The 19,879-nt window shown below is 35.0% G+C and overlaps 1 protein-coding gene across 2 annotated transcripts in view; it reads right to left on the bottom strand.

Moving 5' to 3' along the window:
• Positions 1-19,879, bottom strand: part of LOC139114741 (uncharacterized) — a 162,928-nt gene that overhangs the window by 19,302 nt on the left and 123,747 nt on the right. For both annotated transcript variants that reach the window (XM_070676619.1, XM_070676620.1), the window contains exon 2: positions 6,817-7,518. In XM_070676619.1, coding sequence (XP_070532720.1) covers positions 6,817-7,518 — 702 coding nt within the window. The remainder of the gene's footprint in view (positions 1-6,816; positions 7,519-19,879) is intronic.

The raw sequence follows: 19,879 nt of genomic DNA, 5'->3' as shown, positions 1-19,879 counted from the left end.
TTGTCATTTTCTAAAAGTTTAAATGCTCCATTGTGTGGTCAAGCAAGCTTTCCACAAGCATCAAATGTGGTACTTCATATAGGAGGGTCTGCCTCTAGAGGGCGGGCATCATGAACACTCCTGTGTTTGTTGGTTAATTCCTCCACGTAAACTTCTGATTGTACTGTAAACATTGAACATGGCCGACGTCCGATTTTCCTGTCGAAAACTTTCACTCATTTTCGTTCATATGACTCTGAAACTCCAGGAAACGATTGGGAAGAAAGGGTTATCTTGAAATATTGAGGTACTCGCCGATATTTTGCAAAATTAAATGAGAAAAAATGCAAGGAAAATGCCGACAGGCTTACACAATGACAGTTTTCAGACTCGGAGGCATATGATCATCTATGCAGATTATGCAACAGGCCCAGATCACGTGAGGCCATGAGGGGATATTCACGCAACTCAGTACAAACACTAGCGCTCACAGAGTGAGCAAACACAAAGTGAGTACCCCTAACGTAAGCTCAGTAGTCTGTAATAGATTGTAGTCAACTAAGAAACCTTGGAGAAAGGCTTAACACTGTGGCTATGCTGCTAAGTCCCTTTTGATTTTTGTCACAGCTCAAAATCGTTCTCCCACACCTCAACCTGAGCCACGAACACCCCCACCAGTTTATGATATAACCCTCACGATGGCATGACGTCAACGGATCTTGACAGACGGAAGTCTTGACAGACGGAAGTTCTTGACAGCAGCATATTGGTTTTCAACTCTAATACCTTCTCTGTCTATAAATAGACACGAGAAGGTGATAAAAAATCCATTCTGAGCTGACTGATCCATGGAGTTCTTAACTCCTCATCCATCTGAGTTCATAATTTCCTTTAATAGACCATTATTATAGTACAAGGAGCCAGAAGAAAATATTTTGCATGTGAAGTAAAAAATAATATATTCAGGGTCCATACATTGAAAGTCACATAAAATTCAAGGACTTTGAAGGACTTTTTCAACAACTGATAGGCCCAAAATACCATTTTCAAGATATCATTTTTACAATATATTATTTCACATACCATTTCTACGATATCACAACTGATCATTTCTTTTAAGGACTTTCCAGGAGAGTATAGACCCTGTATATTGCTTTTGAAACTAGTTTATTGCATCTTGTAATGTGTTTTTAAATTTTCACTATTTACAAAGCAAGTTAAATAGTCCTTCATTTAAATACTGATTGCATCAATGCTTATTGCAAATAAACCCGGAAATATGTTTTCCAGGGTCTGTCATTTTTTAACTCAAGCCATTTAAGGATCAGGCCATCACAGATCAAATTATTTTTTTCTCTCTTGCACATGCTGCCAATTTTATTCAAAAATATTTCCACCCCCACCCCCCAAATCAAAATCAAAATAATAAATACATAAAGGAATGCTATATTCTTGCAAATAGGTTGATTGTAATTCTAACAGAAACTTACTACAAAGTATCTTTGAGTGGTGAAAGTATGCAAAATTATTCATGTTGCATCAACAACATTCACTGATCCACAGCTATATGAATTCAAACTGCTGTTATGTTTATTATGCCGTATCTGAGCTCACAAACTCAAGCTATATCTGACAAACTCTGACAATATTGCACACTTTCATTTATTTGTGCTATTTACTGTGCATATTTATAAGACAGCATAATCAATGAAGAAGATTTTAAAAATTGAACAAAAACTGATACTCTCTTCCTTTGTCCTTGGTGAGTGCCTGCTTATTGCTGAATTTTCTATTCTGACATGATACCTTGCTCCTACGTGTATCTGGTCATCAAATTTTCAAATCACAATTTCAAACTTTAATGCCAAGGCTCCTGGTCCATACAACATGTCTCTGATTCAGTTTCAGACCTGGAGTGGATACATGATGTAGTGCACATGCCAACTTTAAAGGCTTATTTATTTTCAACTGTGAAGGCCGGTAACATTGGGAAAGCATCCACATAAAATGGTACATTATTAATATAGCTATTTCTGTCGTATGAACCAGCAAGAATTGACCTTGGGAAAACTAGCCTCATCAGCCAGCCGTGAATCAAAATTGGATTAGATATTTGAAATTGTCATGGCAACAGATTTTATAACCTCAAGGCCTTGTTTCCTCTATGCTAATTGAACGACACAATGCAGCTGTATTGAAAAGTGTAGTTAATGAGATGATTTCTTTGAAATCACTTCAAATGAATCTAGCCTTGAAAATGGCATCATTACATTGAGCCTGTACAGGCCAAGGATATTCTCATCACTTAACTGACAATTGGTTGGAGCTGTAACTTGTATGATATGCATAAAATCACCATAGCGATCAGTTTTCACCTTTAAGGGGTAATCAAACTTACATTGGCTGGTGGAATGGATTTCTGTAAAACACTAGAATACTGAAAATAGAGACCTAGTTCTTGAAGGGAAAGCATTTAGTTGCATTTACTGTACTGACTACAACACCTGCATTGCTGGTGCATTTTTGATTGCTGACCAATTGTGTATGCCATGATAGTTTGTCCTACACGCAAAGAAAAACAATTCCTGTACTCTCATTTAGAACTTTGAACACAGCAGTGGCGCCAATGCTTGGCTGGATTTTTGCTTCATTTAATCTTTGATTCCTGAGAAAAACCATGATGTTATTTCATTAAGGTTTACTACTGTCCACGGTATAGACTGTCTTATCTTAAAGGGACAAAGTCGGCCATTTTTTATGAATTTTGTTTGATATGAGATACTACTTATATTGTTTGACATGTTGAAAGATACTAAATGAATGGGTGACCATGCATATATTCAACCCCGGTTTTAGACACGATACATGAAACCATCGCCGAAATGAATTAATGGTCATGACCATTAATTCAATTTCGTAATGTTTCATTTAATTTGTCTAAAACCAGGGTCGAATATATGTTTGGTCACCCATTCATTTAGTATCTTTCAACATGTCAAACAATATAAGTAGTATCTCATATCAAACAAAATTCATGAAAATTGGCCGACTTTGTCCCTTTAACGTTTCACCAACTTTAACAAAATACTGTGTTTAGGATTTTGGTAAAAATAAAGCAGTACTTTGTTAAGAGTACAGAAAACGTCTTCATGAGTTCTAAGGTGTTTGGTATTTTGTAATAACCTGTTCATCCACAATTCCTTGTAAACACGATCATCATTGATAACAATGGGTTTGGGCCAAACCATGGTGGTGCAAGGGTTTATTTAACCTGAATGTCTGTATTTCCAAAGTATTGATTAATAGTACATGAGAACATTTATGTTTGTATTTGTATTTGACATTGAGCTTAGGGAGCATATCAGCACAGACTTTTCAAGCAGCAGTTGAAATGTCTGAAGATTTACAACTGGTTAGAATCTAAATAATATTTAAACCTCAGCAGATACTGAGAAGTATGTATGTCTTTTTATAATAACTTGAGATCAACTTGTTACGATGACAATTTGTTCACAAACTTGAAGTTACCAGGACTTCCAGTTACAAAAATAATTACACATTCCATTTTGAGTTATTTTGGATTTTATCAATTGAAAGTTTACTGACTTAAATACAAGAGACCTGGTGGCTGATATAGCTACGCTATGATATTGAAGACATATTTAGATAATACTGGTGAAGGCTGGTTTGTAAATTAAGGGAATATTAACTCCTACACTTTGACCATCATCATATTCACCTATGATATCTATCCAGCATAAACTGTATATAATCATGTAACCATGGCAACATGAAAAGCAATGATTTGATGCAGAAAAGAAAGAGATTAACATGACTCTTTGAGGCTTTCTCAAAGATGATCATTGGATAGTTACAAGTTGTCCTTTGAGTGACTTGTGTGTTGTATATATCTGATAATATCTCTATCAGATATTCGCTTACTGTGATATTTAGATTAAAAACACTATTCGATTCTGAAAACCATACAATGTTATCATTGTTTTATCATCATTTTCATACGATAATACAAGTAACTGTCTCTCCATGAGAACAACTATCAATGGTTATTCATGCAAGTGTTGTTTTAGTCCAATGATGTACTATTCTCATTCTTATTAAGATTAATGAAGTTCAAGTTTTTCACATCAATTGTTTTGTCAGTTACGCAGTCCAACAAGAACAACATTAACTTGACAGGAACATGCCAGTTGATAATCTGTCTTCATGCATATTGCCATGGTGATCAAATACACCCTCATTACAAATGCTTTGATCTTGGATTCTTTCCTTACACTCAAAATAAATATGCATTTTCCCTCTAATCTATAAATGCATTAATCAGAACATTTAAACTGCCAACTCTCACACAGTGAAAAATCTCTAGGGATTTTCTCAACATACCTGATTCGAATCTATAGGTTTTCAAAATTACCAAAGATAATCATAGCGTGGTAAAAGCAATGTGTAATGTTTGTCTGTGAATATGCAATATCTCTGCTGATAGCTGTTTTTGGATTGCCATGTTTTTCATTCAAATAAGGTCTTTCAATCACTGATTACTACCGACATAGGTCTTTATTTTTGCCTTGTCTTCTGTTCATGGATGTATCCATTGAAGAATAATTGACACCGTATTGAAGACTTGACTGGCAACTCATTGAGGACCTGATTGGTTCCTTTGTTAGCTTATCTAGCTTACTATTGGTCCAAAGGTTTTTTAATTATGATTGACAAATTCACTTGATTTTCTCTGACCTACCAGTGGGACTAAAAAATTGGTGAGTCTCTCAAGCCTTTCATGACATTTAATACAATTTGAGAATACAGTGCTGCAAATCAATGGAGCAATGCTGTGTTTACTGTGTGATAAAGTATGTATCTCTTATGATTAATATGATTGGTATTCCTCAGAACTGTGATTATAAAGTCGTGATACAAAAGCAAAAATCTAAATTCATACTTCCTACATTACAGACATAATTATGCATTGCAGCTACATTATAGATACCGATGCATTGCAGCTACATTACAGACAATGCATTGCAGCTACATTACAGACATCAATGCATTGCAGCTACATTACAGACACCAATGCATTGCAGCTACATTACAGACACCAATGCATTGCAGCTACATTACAGACACCAATGCATTGCAGCTACATTACAGACACCAATGCATTGCAGCTACATTACAGACACTAATGCATTGCAGCTACATAACAGACACCAATGCATTGCAGCTACATTACAGACACTGATGCATTTCAGCTACATTACAGACACCAACATGCATTGCAGCTACATTACAGACACCAATGCATTGCAGCTACATTACAGACACTAATGCATTTCAGCTACATTACAGACACCAATGCATTGCAGCTACATTACAGATACCAATGCATTGCAGCTACATTACAGACATCAATGCATTGCAGCTACATTGCAGACACCAATGCATTGCAGCTACATTACAGACATCAATGCATTGCAGCTACATTACAGACATCAATGCATTGCAGCTACATTACAGACACCAATGCATTGCAGCTACATTACAGACACCAATGCATTGCAGCCACAGTACTGACACCAATGCATTGCAGCCACATTACAGACATCAGTGCCTTGCAGCTACATTACAGACACCAATGCATTGCAGCCACATTACATACACCAATGCCTTGCAGCCACATTACAGACACAATGCATTGCAGCTACATTACAGACATCAATGCATTGCAGCTACATTACAGACACCAATCCATTGCAGCTACATTACAGACACCAATGCATTGCAGCTACATTACAGACACCAATCCATTGCAGCTACATTACAGACACCAATGCATTGCAGCCACATTACAGACACCAATGCATTGCAGCCACATTACAGACATCAGTGCCTTGCAGCTACATTACAGACACCAATGCATTGCAGCCACATTACATACATCAGTGCCTTGCAGCTACATTACAGACACCAATGCATTGCAGCCACATTACATACACCAATGCCTTGCAGCTACATTACAGACACCAATGCATTGCAGCCACATTACAGACACCAATGCATTGCAGCCACATTACAGACACAATGCCTTGATAATGCTGATACTCACAGCTTCCAAGCTAATACTTTCATGCATGTGATCAAATACAGGTCATTTCAGACCTAAAATTTCAGGTCTGCATTGATCAGAGTTCAGTAGTACCAAGATCTTTGAAGAAGCAAGTATCACATAAGAGGTGCCACATTGATGAACTGTTCTGAGGTTACTATAGGAACAGCGGTTTAATCGCAGTGATTATTGCTAGATATGAGTGTATTATGTCCTCGGAAGTTTTGTGCTTTCATAATTACACATTGAGGTCTGTGCTTTAACATTTGAACTCTGATGAACCCTTTATGTGCCAAAGTCAACTTTTGTTGCTTTTATAACATAACCCTGTCATTTTTTTTCTTTCAGATTTTTGCCAACATTTTGATAAAAAGCTTTAGCCAATGAAATGTGATATCCATTAGGTCCAAAATGGTCAAAAAATAGAGAAAAATTCATAAAATTGTAAAATGTTGCACTAAAATTTTGGTGGGACAAAATGATAGTACTCAAAGGGTTATTGTGGGTAGAATACACATAGCTGACACTCGCTTATCAACTCTCTATCAAGTATAGAATAGCTAATTACGTTAACCTGGCAAATTATCATTGGTAGCATGTGTTCGTTAGTTTGCCTTCGACTATAAAAAGAAAGAAAATCTGTATATGATTTCATGAGAAAACTAATATAACCAACAATTGCATTTCATTGGACAGACAAAAGTTAGACTTACCCTTTTTGGAGGAATATCTTCCTTCTTTGGATCAAAAGTTTCTTTCAAAAACAAAGCATGTGCCGGTGCTTGTTCTGTGTGTGTGCATTCCTTATTTTTGATCTCCCCTGAGCTACGTGGGAACAAAGTAAAGATAGGTCTCCACTTGGGTTTACTCTTTGCACTGCAAGTGTCTTTGCTATTTTTTCCATTTGTAGAGTCTCTGCAATCAAATTCATCTGATTTTCTCACTTGTGAATGAGAGACTGTACCTGTTGGCGCTAGAGAATTCCAGCTACGACTGAGATGAACTGTCTCTGAAGGACTTGACGGGGCTGATGCTGTACTCATCAACCGATCAAAACTATGACTATTGTCTATGGTTTCCTTGGAGCAGTCCTCACATGAAGACGATGATTTTTGATACAAATCAACAGTCAGTTTATTCTTATTCTTAGCAGTAAACATAATTCCCAGGTCTTCAGTTTGTTCCTCTGAAATTGCTCTTTCTTCGTTTAATTTTGTCTCATTGTTGTCATTGTCCACAGAGCTTATTTTGATTTCCGGACTGCTGACTTTGCGATTGAGTAATGCAAGGGTGCTTTCAGCTTTCTGAGATGACTGGAGTTCAGGACTGCTGATTTTTCTCCTTCCGAGCAAAGGACGAGGAAGTCCTTCAAACCGTTTCCTTGGTAACTCTTTTTTCTCTGTCACTTGGAGATCCTGCGTAAGAAAAATGGGAAAGTGTTGTCATGAGAACAGTTGATTGTAAATTCCCGTTTCATTGAAGTGCTTCACAGTCAACAATCTGCACTTTCTTAATTTACCATGGCACTGTTGTACACAGCATGTAGATGGATAAAAATGCATAAAAATACATTTTATTTTGTGAAAAATAAATAAAGGAAATAGTTCACCTACTGCAACTTGATACACATAAATGTAACATTAAGATTAACATGATTTTATAATGTATTCATGCTAATATTGCTCTATTCTGGTGTTGTTTATTGTAAATAAAAGTTGTGATATTTTAAAGTTAACAACAAGACATGCATGTCAAATGTCATCAGTTTAGGAGTGTTCCCAGACTGCACTTGCACCTTTCTCAGTGTACACAAACAAAAATAGCGGCTGCTTTCTTCTGTGATCTGAAGATCTAAATCTGAAGTACAGGAAGTTCTTTTCCCAGAATTTATATACACACTTCTTTATCTGCAAGTTCATTTGCGTCTCAAATCTTTCCCAACTTTGAACACAAAAACTTGATGCATGACAATGGACGTCAGACGATGGAAGACCACCTCTTTGATTATAAGCTCTGTATTACTCAGAACAGTGAAGGTAGCATCACTTCCATTAATTCTATGTGATCAGTCTTTGTGTTACTGACACAGACTTACAGATGGAGCCAGGGTCCAAATCTGACATGCTTTTAAAGGAATCAAAGACAATATACACTCCAATGTAAAGCGCTGAGCCAAATGAAAATCCTAGATAATCCAATACTGAGAATGAAAAGACAGAAAAGATACAATCTGGAGACTGTACTCTAAAACCTTAGTCTAGTCTGACATTACTTATCAATGAAACAAGCCAACACAGAGAGTCATAGTGTATGGCCTGAAAGCTGTGTAGGGTATTTTAGTAAGATTGACAGATAGATATGAAGAGAAAGAGGAATGTCAAGTAAAGCCAGAGTAGACTAGTTATTCCATTGCCATGACTGTGTAGCATTAAAAGATCATTAAATCTACTCTTATGTGTGCTACCCAGCTTTGTCCTGGCTTGTCTGTTTGTATTTCCAATGAGTTTACCAGACGGAAAAAAAAGTCCGATCGATATCATTCTTATTAAGTAATTCAGTGGATATCTAAGATTTGAAGTGTAAATACAATGTTCATGATAACTGACAGGCGCACTAGAAAGTGGTGCATGGCTTTTGACAGCGGATTTCACAAAGCCCTAAGTAACTTCCATTTTGCCATTTATCAGTAATCTACGACGGCAGTTCAGTGATTGATGGGAATGTTATTTTTGACCTATGACCTTACATATTGAGGTAATAAGTAAGCGTTATGATGTGTGATTAGCTGATTTCACTTTATAGTTCACAATTTCTCAGTTTTCATTAAAATCAGTGGCAAAGTTCAATTGTAAATTCCTATAATTTTGGTTGAATATCAAAATCTTAAAGTGGAAAAAAAAAATCATGTTGCAGTCATAACAACTTCTTGTTCACACAACTGCCAACAAAATTTTACAACAATCATTTCTTTTCATTGAAACATTACAGATTGGACATGAGGTGAAAACTGAAATGATATAAGGTCCTGTACTCATGTTAAAGGTCCTGTACTAGAAGAAAGTAATTTCATGGATAGGGTAATAAAATGAGTTGAAAGATCAAGACAGAATCATGAGATGACAGAATTGTGACTCGAGATGATATGATATGAAGTGACGGGGAAAATTCAGCAAAATCATAGCTGTCTCTTTTCAATGAAGGACAACTGCATGAAAATACCTGTAAATTACAATATGATAGAGGTCAACTGGTAAACTGAATTGGTCAGACCCAAGTCATCCTGCTCTACTACAAACACCACATCACAGATTAAACATTTAATACTACGCATGGTACATATGCATGGCTTTTAAAAGCTTCAGCTGCTACTTTGACCATTGTGGCTGACTTTTACATATCGTCATGGTTGACATTTGCATATCGTCATGGTTGACATTTGCATATCGTCATGGTTGACATTTGCATATCGTCATGGTTGACATTTGCATATCGTCATGACTTGATTAGAAACAGATTGGAGTATGCATACATACTGAATAAATATTTAGGTCACTGAGGATAAATTTGATTTAACACTATTTTCAAATATTGCTGAATGCATTAACAAGATTCAAGGGCTTATAACATCATTATCAAGTTTCAACTTATTGGGGACATTTAATTCAAAAAGGCAATTCTGAAAATCAGGCCACGTAATGTTGCCTCTACTTATACCATACTTTGAAAGTTTTATGGTAGAGATTTGAACCACTGTAGGACTGGTTTCCTGGTAACAAGCCTAAATAACTAATATATGTAAATCAGTAACATATTTCAACCAGCCCTTAAATTGACACATTGGCACACATAGTACATTCTACCAACCAATGGAAACCATGTATTTCTCATGAAGCATGTCAGTAATAGTAAATTGATGTGATGTGGTTTTAAGAACTGATCACTGTATGACAATAGAAATACATAGAACATTTATACATCACTTAATTCTCAACAGAAAAACAATATAAAATCCGACAAAGTCATGAAAAATGTGAAATTTTCAAGGAATGAAAAACAGGAAGCAATCTCTGATGTGTTACAGAGAGTATGAAGTTTTCTAAAGCTGCTGATTTTGAACTGGGTATATCATGAAAAATATTAAGGTATAAGAGAAACCAACTCACTGAGTGTTGACAATCTGATGAGAAAACTGCTGGTATGACATCATTCCCTGAGGATTAATCCGTGCAAAAATGACAACATCGGTCAACTGCTTCAAACGTGTTCAACGTGTTTACGCATTCTCATTTGCTATACTCATACATGTACACTAGGTCAAAGTTCAGATAAAGAACGTCATGATAATATCGTAGCTAAAGTGACAGTTTGATAAAAGCTGCCAAGCTATTGAAAGTGGAAAAGTAGCCTAACAACCAAAAATACAGTTCAATTTGTAAAGCTGAACCATGAGGTCAGAAAATCAACTCTATTGAAAAGGATTTATTAAAGAGAGCAATGTGAAAGGCACATATGGTCTACTGTAGGTCAAAGTGGTTTCTACTCTCTGTTTGTAAAGGACTGTTGAATATGGATTGAATGAATTCAGCCATTACATTCACTTTTCATGGAAATGAGTTCATAATTTACCGTATAATGCACCGGAAATATGTCTCCTTGGAAATCGCCAAATCAGAATGCTGCAAGCAATAGGCATGCCATTCACATACAAACCTATTTTTCTTTCCTGTGATGGGTTATTCCAGATAATTAAATATAGGTGTGGGTAGATTTGAGCTGTGACTGTATTGCCATACATTTTGGCATGAAATAGTTATTTTGGATCATTAAATCTCTACTGCATTTTTATGAATATGTTCATCCACCATTCACCTGATAGAAATTAATTTTAAAAAATTAAGTAATCTAATCAAGATTAAAAAAAGCTGGTGTCAGATAGTTGAAGAGCAACATGATAAGAAAGTTCAATAAAGGAATTGTATTTCTCTTGTTCCTGATTTTAACAACTCTGTTTCATTTCCTACTTTTCTACTCTTCATTAAAACAATGCATGCAATGCATAGAACCATGACATATTAAGTATTCCTACATGCAATGTGTAATCATTTGTTCTGTTTAAGTATTCAAATTTAATGACAATGATTAATATTCAATGGAGAATATTAATTTACTCTGGATTGTGCACTACATACATACATCTCTACACACATGCATTGGTGTACATACATCTCCACACACTAACACACCAGCAGCAGTTTCATTATAGCACAACAGAAAAACACTGATAGCATGGACAATGAGCTTTTTTGACATTTAAATATTTATAAGGATGATTATGAAGATAATTAAAAAACATATTCATGAAAAACAAACTTCACCGCATTTTAATAGGGATGGGAGGGGGTTTAGAATAGCCCCATTCCATTACTCTATGCAAATTTGTGCTAAATGTCTCCCACAGTCACAAATTGGAAACTCTATGTATTTATGAAACTCAACATCCATTCAAAGTTTGTTTTGAAATGTTTGTCAATAAAAACCCTACCAGTAGTTTCATTTTTCTATAACATATTTCACAAGGAAGTCCAAATCATAATTTCACCATCAGATGTTTGCATTCCAAATTCTTCACATAGGGGAGGGGGAGGAGGTGTAGGGAGTTTGTGGTCAACTACGATGAGTTTAGTTTGCTATGCATTAATTATCAATGGTCCCTTAAAGCCCCAGTGCTGCTAACTTTTGATGATAATTTCACCATTTTTGTTTTGAATGTGAACCATAATTCCTTGTTCTTCTCCCCAAAGAATGTTGATATACACAGTATCCAGCTCGTCAACTCAGCCCCTATGATTGTAAAGTGCATTGTTATTGTTGAAAACTGACTTCTGGTCCGGACTAGAATTCAAATGTAAACAATAACCATGCATTTTACACATATAGACGCTAAGTTGACAAGCTAAATAGTGGGTGTTTCAACATTCTTTGGGGAGTAGAATAAGAAGTTGCAATTGATTTATGAAATAAAAATAATGAAAAAACCATCGACAGTTAGCAGGCTTTAAGACAGATCAACAAAGTTGTGGGCTGAATACTTGACATTAATAATGTAACCATTTATGGAGTCTACAATTCATCTACTCCATTCATTTGATGAGAAACACTCCACTTCACAAAGACTGTCAAGTGTCATGGTGATATAAGTAGTGTCATCGGTAACACATCAGATGCACATGAAAATAAGTATTTCCTTTTGGAGTCACCAAGTTCAAAAGACTCTATCTACTTTGATTTATATTTTATGCCTTTCTATATTCATAAACCCTAGTACAATGCAAATACACACATGAACCAGTCAATTTTTTACACCAACTGGGAAACAAGAGTTTCAACTTTAAAACAAAGGTACATGGATCTTTGTCTTTGCCCACCCTACATGAAGTCTGACTCAAGTCAAGCTTATTATCTGTGAATACAAATTTGTAAGAGATTGGAATTTTAAAAATAAAAAAGATTTTCTGACCAACTAATAGCTGAGTAATGCAAGAAAGCATTAGAGTATCTGAACAATTAAGTCAGTGATCAATTATTTTGATCAGAATAATTTGTCTCACACTTTAAAAAAGATGAGTTTTCACAAAACATCAAAATCACAGACATGTTGTCGTAGTAGGAAAGAACCTATATTTCATAAAGTGAGTAGCAACACAGCATTTATTGCAATGTCATCAAGTCACAGCATGACATGGTAAATTGGCCAAGGCTTTGAGTAAACTTAAAATACATCACTGACATTTATGGATGACATGCTGTTGTCAGTGTATACATTACCATTCATTCAGGTCACTGACAATAACCTATGCTGGACATCTACAGGGCTTTCCACATTTTAATTATTGTGTATACTACCTAGTTTTTACTGTTTTGCCAAATTGCCATATGCCAGGACTTCAGTGGGTTTCATAATGGGTATATCCTGGCAGTTTAAGTGCTACACAAGGCCAACAAAAATGATATATTTGTTTCACAACCACGGCTTCAGGAAAAAAAGACATGCCTTTTTTGTTTCCTTTTTTGAGCTGATGACATACAGACAAAAGAGGACTGTTTATTCATCAGAGAAAACAAAAAAATTCACTGGTTCAGAATTATACAGAGTATATATGTGATCAAGCAGACTTTCTCTACAATGCACAAAGCACTCTCATATTAACATGTATCAGTCAACACAGATAGAGCTTGTACTGTCGACATCAAATGCCTATTGCTCTGCCTCTTTGACTGATTTCTATCATTTGGTCATGGTATCTTTTGAAGTGAGTGTTGAGAGAAAAAAAGGCTGATGTGGCTAGTATAGATTAACAAGAACGATAAAGGAAATCTTCCCTTTTTTTGCATACATGACTAGAGTTTAAATTTTTGCACTTGAAAGGGCAATGTTCTAAATGTCAATATGATAGATATGAACACATACTGGACATACTGTAATGTTGTTGGACTCTACAAAGCAGAAAACTGTTGAATTTGGGCAAACATTTTATTCTGAGAGTTTATGCCAAGGTTAGGGATCAGATCATGGTTTGGAAACTACTGTAACATATTGTCTGTCCATAAATGACAATGTGAAACAAAAAAAACACTGAACTCCTCTCCAATAAGATTTTATGGACTTTGGTGGCTCTAAGCTGGAATAGTGATTTTTAAAGAGAAGAGTAGAGTGTGTCACAGGATGAGTTGTGAATACAAATCACTATTAATGACATTCATCAAAGGCTGGGTGCATCTGTATATTGCCAAGCACAAAATCAGTTTACCTGGCATGGTTCTCAAAGTGTAATAGAAATCTACTGAATATTTTAAAGCTTTGTGAGATGGAATTGGCCAGTTAAACAACTGCAACAACTCAAGCAAAGAGATCTCAGATTACAGTACATGGGTGTATAGTTCCCTGAACTGAAATAACGTTTTCCCTGGAGAGTGTGCCTTAGTTTATAGCTTGGAATAAACCTGCAAATGGTTTCAGTATTATGTGTTCAACAATGTTCTTGAACAAATCATTAAAATAACAAACATTAGATTTGATGACAAATTTCAAAATGATGCACGATCTAATGTATGACTTACATTTGCGTATAATTGCTATTGACAAATACAATAGAGATCTGTAAGTGCAGTTCCCCTGACTGATCTCTCCATATTCTGTCAACAAAAAATCCCTCAGAAAAATGCCTCTTGACTTGAAGAAAATTGCAAGTCAAATGATATCCGTACTTTAGAGTGGCAGTAGGAATATATTGAAATTCATACGAACGCTACTGAATCTACAACATACAGATTCAAAGTACAGAAATCCTTGACTCCTAAATTCCTCTGGGTTAAGGTCTAATTAGTTTGTGCTTGTGTATTCTCTCTGACCATGGTGGAAGTTGACGAAGGTCAACCCAAAATAGACTGTGTATGCATTGCAAGTATAGTAGAAGCAGCAATTACATCCATTCTACTTCAATCAAGAATTTGCTAGAGATTTCTCAAGAGTTGAAAAGAAACTAATTTATACTCTATACTTTCAACTAATCATATTGCACACATCTTCAATCCTGAAAACCATCTGGGTGTCTGCAACTATAAACATTTGAACAGTGTTCTTCTTTATAACATTAAATTGTCCTCTCTTCTTTGAAGAAATATCCAAGTATTCCTTCTACTGATAGATCAAGAAAGTTTTACAACTTATAACTTTGGGAAAAAGTTAATCCATCAATGAACACAATCATAGGCTATTTGATAGATACATATTTCAATAAAAATTATATTTACTAAACTTTTTTGATTTGTTTCTGATTAGCATCAGCATGTAAAGTAGTATGATCATGATATTTGTAATGAACAACATTTTAAATCTGAACCAATTTCAAGGATAGAAATTGGTTTATTATTAAAGTCATGCGATGGAGCACATCTGAATCAGAACTTTGGAAATAAATTTCCTCATTACTGGATACAGAAGCTGTCATTTCCTTTGCCAGTTAGAATTTTTGTTGCCATCTTGAGATCTCTTGACCACCACTTTCAGAAGTAAACACCTATATGGGTGACTTAAGTTTACACTTTGTAATACTATGTTGTCGTTTACAGCAAAAGCCAATCACATGATAGCCAATCACATGTTAATATACTGCTTGCAGAAATCTGTAGTTTGTTTTTGTATGAAAACTGACATTTTATCACTCAGTGACAATATCTGTGATCTCTGGAAAAATGTACAGCAAGTGTCACCGAATGCTGTTTATGACATGTACTGACAAGTAAAAATCTCTAAGTCTAAGAGCATTGCACAGGAAAATATTTATCTGAAGTTACTACACCTGAAAAAAATTACTGTCTAGGAAAAATACGTTGGTTTGTTTCTCATTCTAGGTCACCTTTAAAAATATTGTGACATGATTTGTGTAATCTTATAGCTATAATAGGATATTACTACTGACAAAAGTAACAAAAACAGCTATGTTTTACATGCATTCTTAAAAGGTGACATCAATAAGTTCACAGTTAACTGTTCAGAACTGTAGAGTGTGTGTATGTGATCATACAGATATTAACATTTCTGCTGTGTATGGCACAGTGGCATTGATTTAATACTTGGTCATATTTTTAACAAATATGATAGGAAGTGCTGATGCAGACAGTCTACACTGGTGTCTGTAAATATTAGAAACTACCCTTTTTCTTTCTGTCTTTTTGGTCTAATTTTAAAATATCTGCATAAATGTATAATCATTGATTTGTTCCTTCAAATACAATATCTGTACAAGCAGACATTTTTGATCATACAAGTCCAAGGAATACTTCTCTTAGGCTCACACAAAATGATATCAAGACGGAAATGAGCACTGTATAGACTGTGCTATCTTGACACTACCTGCAACTGAATTGCTTTCACATATTAACTGCTTGCATGGGATCACTTTTAGTCAATGATTGGACGCTGGGGTTACATTACTGTCCTAATATCAGCATGGGGAATACTGACCCAATCAGGTGGGCTGACTATTGAGGAATTCATAGAGATGCTGTGAATACAGATTTGCATGTAAATGAACATGAAAATCTATTCACCACACTGGCAAGCCTGAGAATATCTGCTAGCCTGCAAGTCAAATTTCAAAACAAACTAGGCATGCAATATTTGAACGAAGGCTTTCACTACACAAACTCTTTTCAAAGAGTATTTTGATAATTTCAGCTCTATTTGAGCAAATCAAAATGAGATCATCAAATGCAACCACCAAAATAAATTTTTAAAATCGTTTTTTAGAAGAACTTTTTTATGCGAAGATATTTCACAAAAATAGAACATTTCTGTTCTAACAATAAAATACCTGGAACATCTAGGCAATCTAGTATTACACATTTCAACAACTTTTATCCATTTTTTAGCTCATGATATTGTTTTCATCAGAACGTAATACAGCTTTCTGAATAAATACCATAAACAACCCATGATGTACCTTTAACTTGCCAAATACAAAGTCAAACGTACATGTTGCAGTTGATAAGTTTTTGCAGAGAGCAGTTGTATGTACAGACAAATATGTAAATTTCACACATCTTTATATAGGCTGGCTGATCTGAGTGGCCATATTACCGATGGCAAAATTACCCATACTATTTTACCCATTTGGGGAGGAGGGATGAGTTTGGAGGTTGAGGTGTAAGTATTGGCACTTATCTTCAATTAGGAATGATTTTATAATGTGTGCAACTGAAAACATAGGGCCAAAGTCCCTGAAGCTACTATAGACATGGATACAAAATTAAGTATTTCCTGACTGTATGAAATTATCTCACTAAGGTCATCCTACGGACAAGTAAACTAAATATTAAAGCTGTCTGACCAGCGGTTTTGAAAGAACAAGCAACTCAACAGTTGACAGAGCTCTGTTGAGTTATGTAGAGAATAACCTTTTGTGACACATGTATTGATGAAGAAGGTGGATATCTTTGATTAACATTGTGAGTTCTGTTTAATAAGTTGAGACTGTACATACTCAGAGAAAGCACACTGAAGAGACATACGTTTGAAACTTAAGAAGTTCAAGGTCATCAAAAGCATTCATGTTACACTTTCATTGCACTGTTTACACAGATTGCATAATTGCTATAAATAGCACATGAGGAATCTTTATACAGCCCAGCTTTACCATAAAAACCCTATCACTTTGACCACTCTTTTAATTGACCACTCTATTTTTTTCCTCAAAAAGTAATTTTATTTTATCCTTACCAAGTCAACCATAAATGGAAATTAGAACTTTCTCTATCTCTATCTCTATCTCTATTGACTATTTTGAGCAATTTCTTTTAGATAACATACAGGGCACAATAAATGACGGTTCAGAATATGTCAAAGTTGGGATTCAGGAAAGTTGCCTTTACATGTTTTAATCCTCCAAGATGGTAAGCATTTCACTATGAACTGTCAAAAAAAGTTGAACTTTCTGATAATTCTACACTAAAATTATTTTGGCTTTGATGATTTCCTAATTAATTCAATTGTTTAAAATCATATTAATTATTTTTTTCTGGGTGAATTGATAGGGTTTATACAGTACAAGAATTACATACAATGTAGTCAAATTTTGACCAAAAATGACAAAAAATTCCTTAAAAATACAGATTTGCATATTTCATCACAATTTGAACAAATCTAAGTTGAGTTACCCCTAGGGACCTGTATACCAAATAACAAAGCTGTCTGACCAGCGGTTATGAAGAAGAAGATTTTTTACCAAAACCACCTTTTTTGGCATTAATTTGCCTATTTTCAACAATATCAAAAAATTAAAAAAAATAGTTTCTCAAAATCGTATTTTTCATCTACACAACAAATATCAAATCAGTAAGTACTGCGGTTCTCAAGATATTTGAGTGGACGGACGCCTCACAAACGGACATACATACATACATACATACATACATACATACATACATACAGACTGACGACGGACGCCGGACGGATACCCATCCCAATAGCTTCTATAGACTATAGTCTATAGTAGCTGAAAAAACTAATGATAAATGATAAAGGCCGAGATAAAGTCTATGATATGCCAGGTTTGTACCATTCACAACTACATTCACTCTACACTGATCACAATACACTTTTTAACAATTTAAACAACACCATGTTGGTATCCAGTATATGTCACCTGGCATAAATTTCGAAATTTCCTAAAAAGAAAAGAAAGGTTTTGAGATCATTTCAACACCTTGAATCATTCATACTTATCACATGAAACAATGCTAACATTTTATTTTGTTTTCATCGGATAAAATGACAAAAGTTTGAGTTCAAAGTACTGCAAACATACAGCTACAGCATAGATCATTCTCTGTGCATACATGACTTTTTGGTCAATTAACAAGGTTACAATAACTTCACATCGCGTACTGTGGCTTGTATCTGCAGGCAAAGTAGAGGTAGCTAATGTTGGTTTATCTCCAGAGGGTTATACTCGGTGAATAGGTCATGTGCAACTTTCTTCAAATGTATGCAAATATTGCCAGTGGCACATAACAAGTAGTTCAACTACGCTATTAGACTTACATGAGTTATCTCAGTTGAAATAGGTATTCTGTTCCAAACCCTACTTTCCTCTCCATGGTGTAAAGCGTTGTAATGATCCAAGGCTTTCAGAAAAAGTCTTTCAGACACAGTGTTACTGTTTATTAATTCATCATCCTATCTTTACATGAAAACTTTAAGCTCTAGCTGCTGAGTGTTACAATCACTGGAAACAGAAAATAATATTTTACTCTAAGGTTTCCTTCGAAGAAGAGAATTCAATGCCTGTTTTTCATCAAAGTCTTTTTTCATGAATAACTTAATTATCACAGTTAACTAAAAGTAGTCTAGTTAGAGACCTAAAAGCGCAATATGTACAATATTCTCTAGCTATAAATATCAAGGCTATTTTCTGAAATGGGACTTTAGGTTTTCAGTTAGGTAGTCAGTTAGGAAGTCAGCACTGTGTGTGTGGGAGGAAAAGTATGTCCGTATGGTTCAGAAGTAGGCCAGATATGCTGTATGCAAGACATTTGATATTGATCAAAGTCAAAGTGTCAAAGGGTTTTCTCAAGGGTTTGCTTAAAAGGGGGATATGTCCCCCTGTACTTGTAAATTTAGGGGCAGGGATTTGGTATGAACTGAGTGGGGACCACAATATTTTATGCAAATTTATGTTATGCAAATTAAGGTTTTTCATTACAAGTTATTTGCAAATTCATGTTAAAGAGTAGATAAAACCAAATCAAAGAGTCTCCTATTTCTTGCTTTTATTTGTGTAGCAAATTTTTAATATATCAGAAGCTTATTCAAATCATTCACACGTCATTCATGAGTTCAAACACAGTTTTGTAATCTGGAGGCAGCCTAGATGATAGTCCTTCATCTTCTATAGGCAGAAGGCAGAGAATGTGTTGTTTATAACCTGCGATGCAACCTTAACATAGACAGTAAAAGTAAGAACTACTGTCTATGATTTTAAGGATACAATTGCATACTCTGGAGAAATAATTGTCAACACTTTGACACATGTTGTTTAATAATGGTATGCATAATTTAATTTTTTGAGGTTGAGTTGAAGAGTGTGTGGATGAGGAGATAGTCATATGACAATGTTTTACATAGGAAAGCTGGCTGAAAAAAATTGATAGACAATGTAACAGTGATTGAAATGTATTCATGCACTATTTGGTGATGAGAATCATTCTATTTTTTAT

Source organism: Ptychodera flava, chromosome 16 (genome assembly GCF_041260155.1).
Source record: "Ptychodera flava strain L36383 chromosome 16, AS_Pfla_20210202, whole genome shotgun sequence".
NCBI lineage: Eukaryota > Metazoa > Hemichordata > Enteropneusta > Ptychoderidae > Ptychodera > Ptychodera flava.
This window is presented reverse-complemented; position numbering and strand designations above follow the sequence as displayed.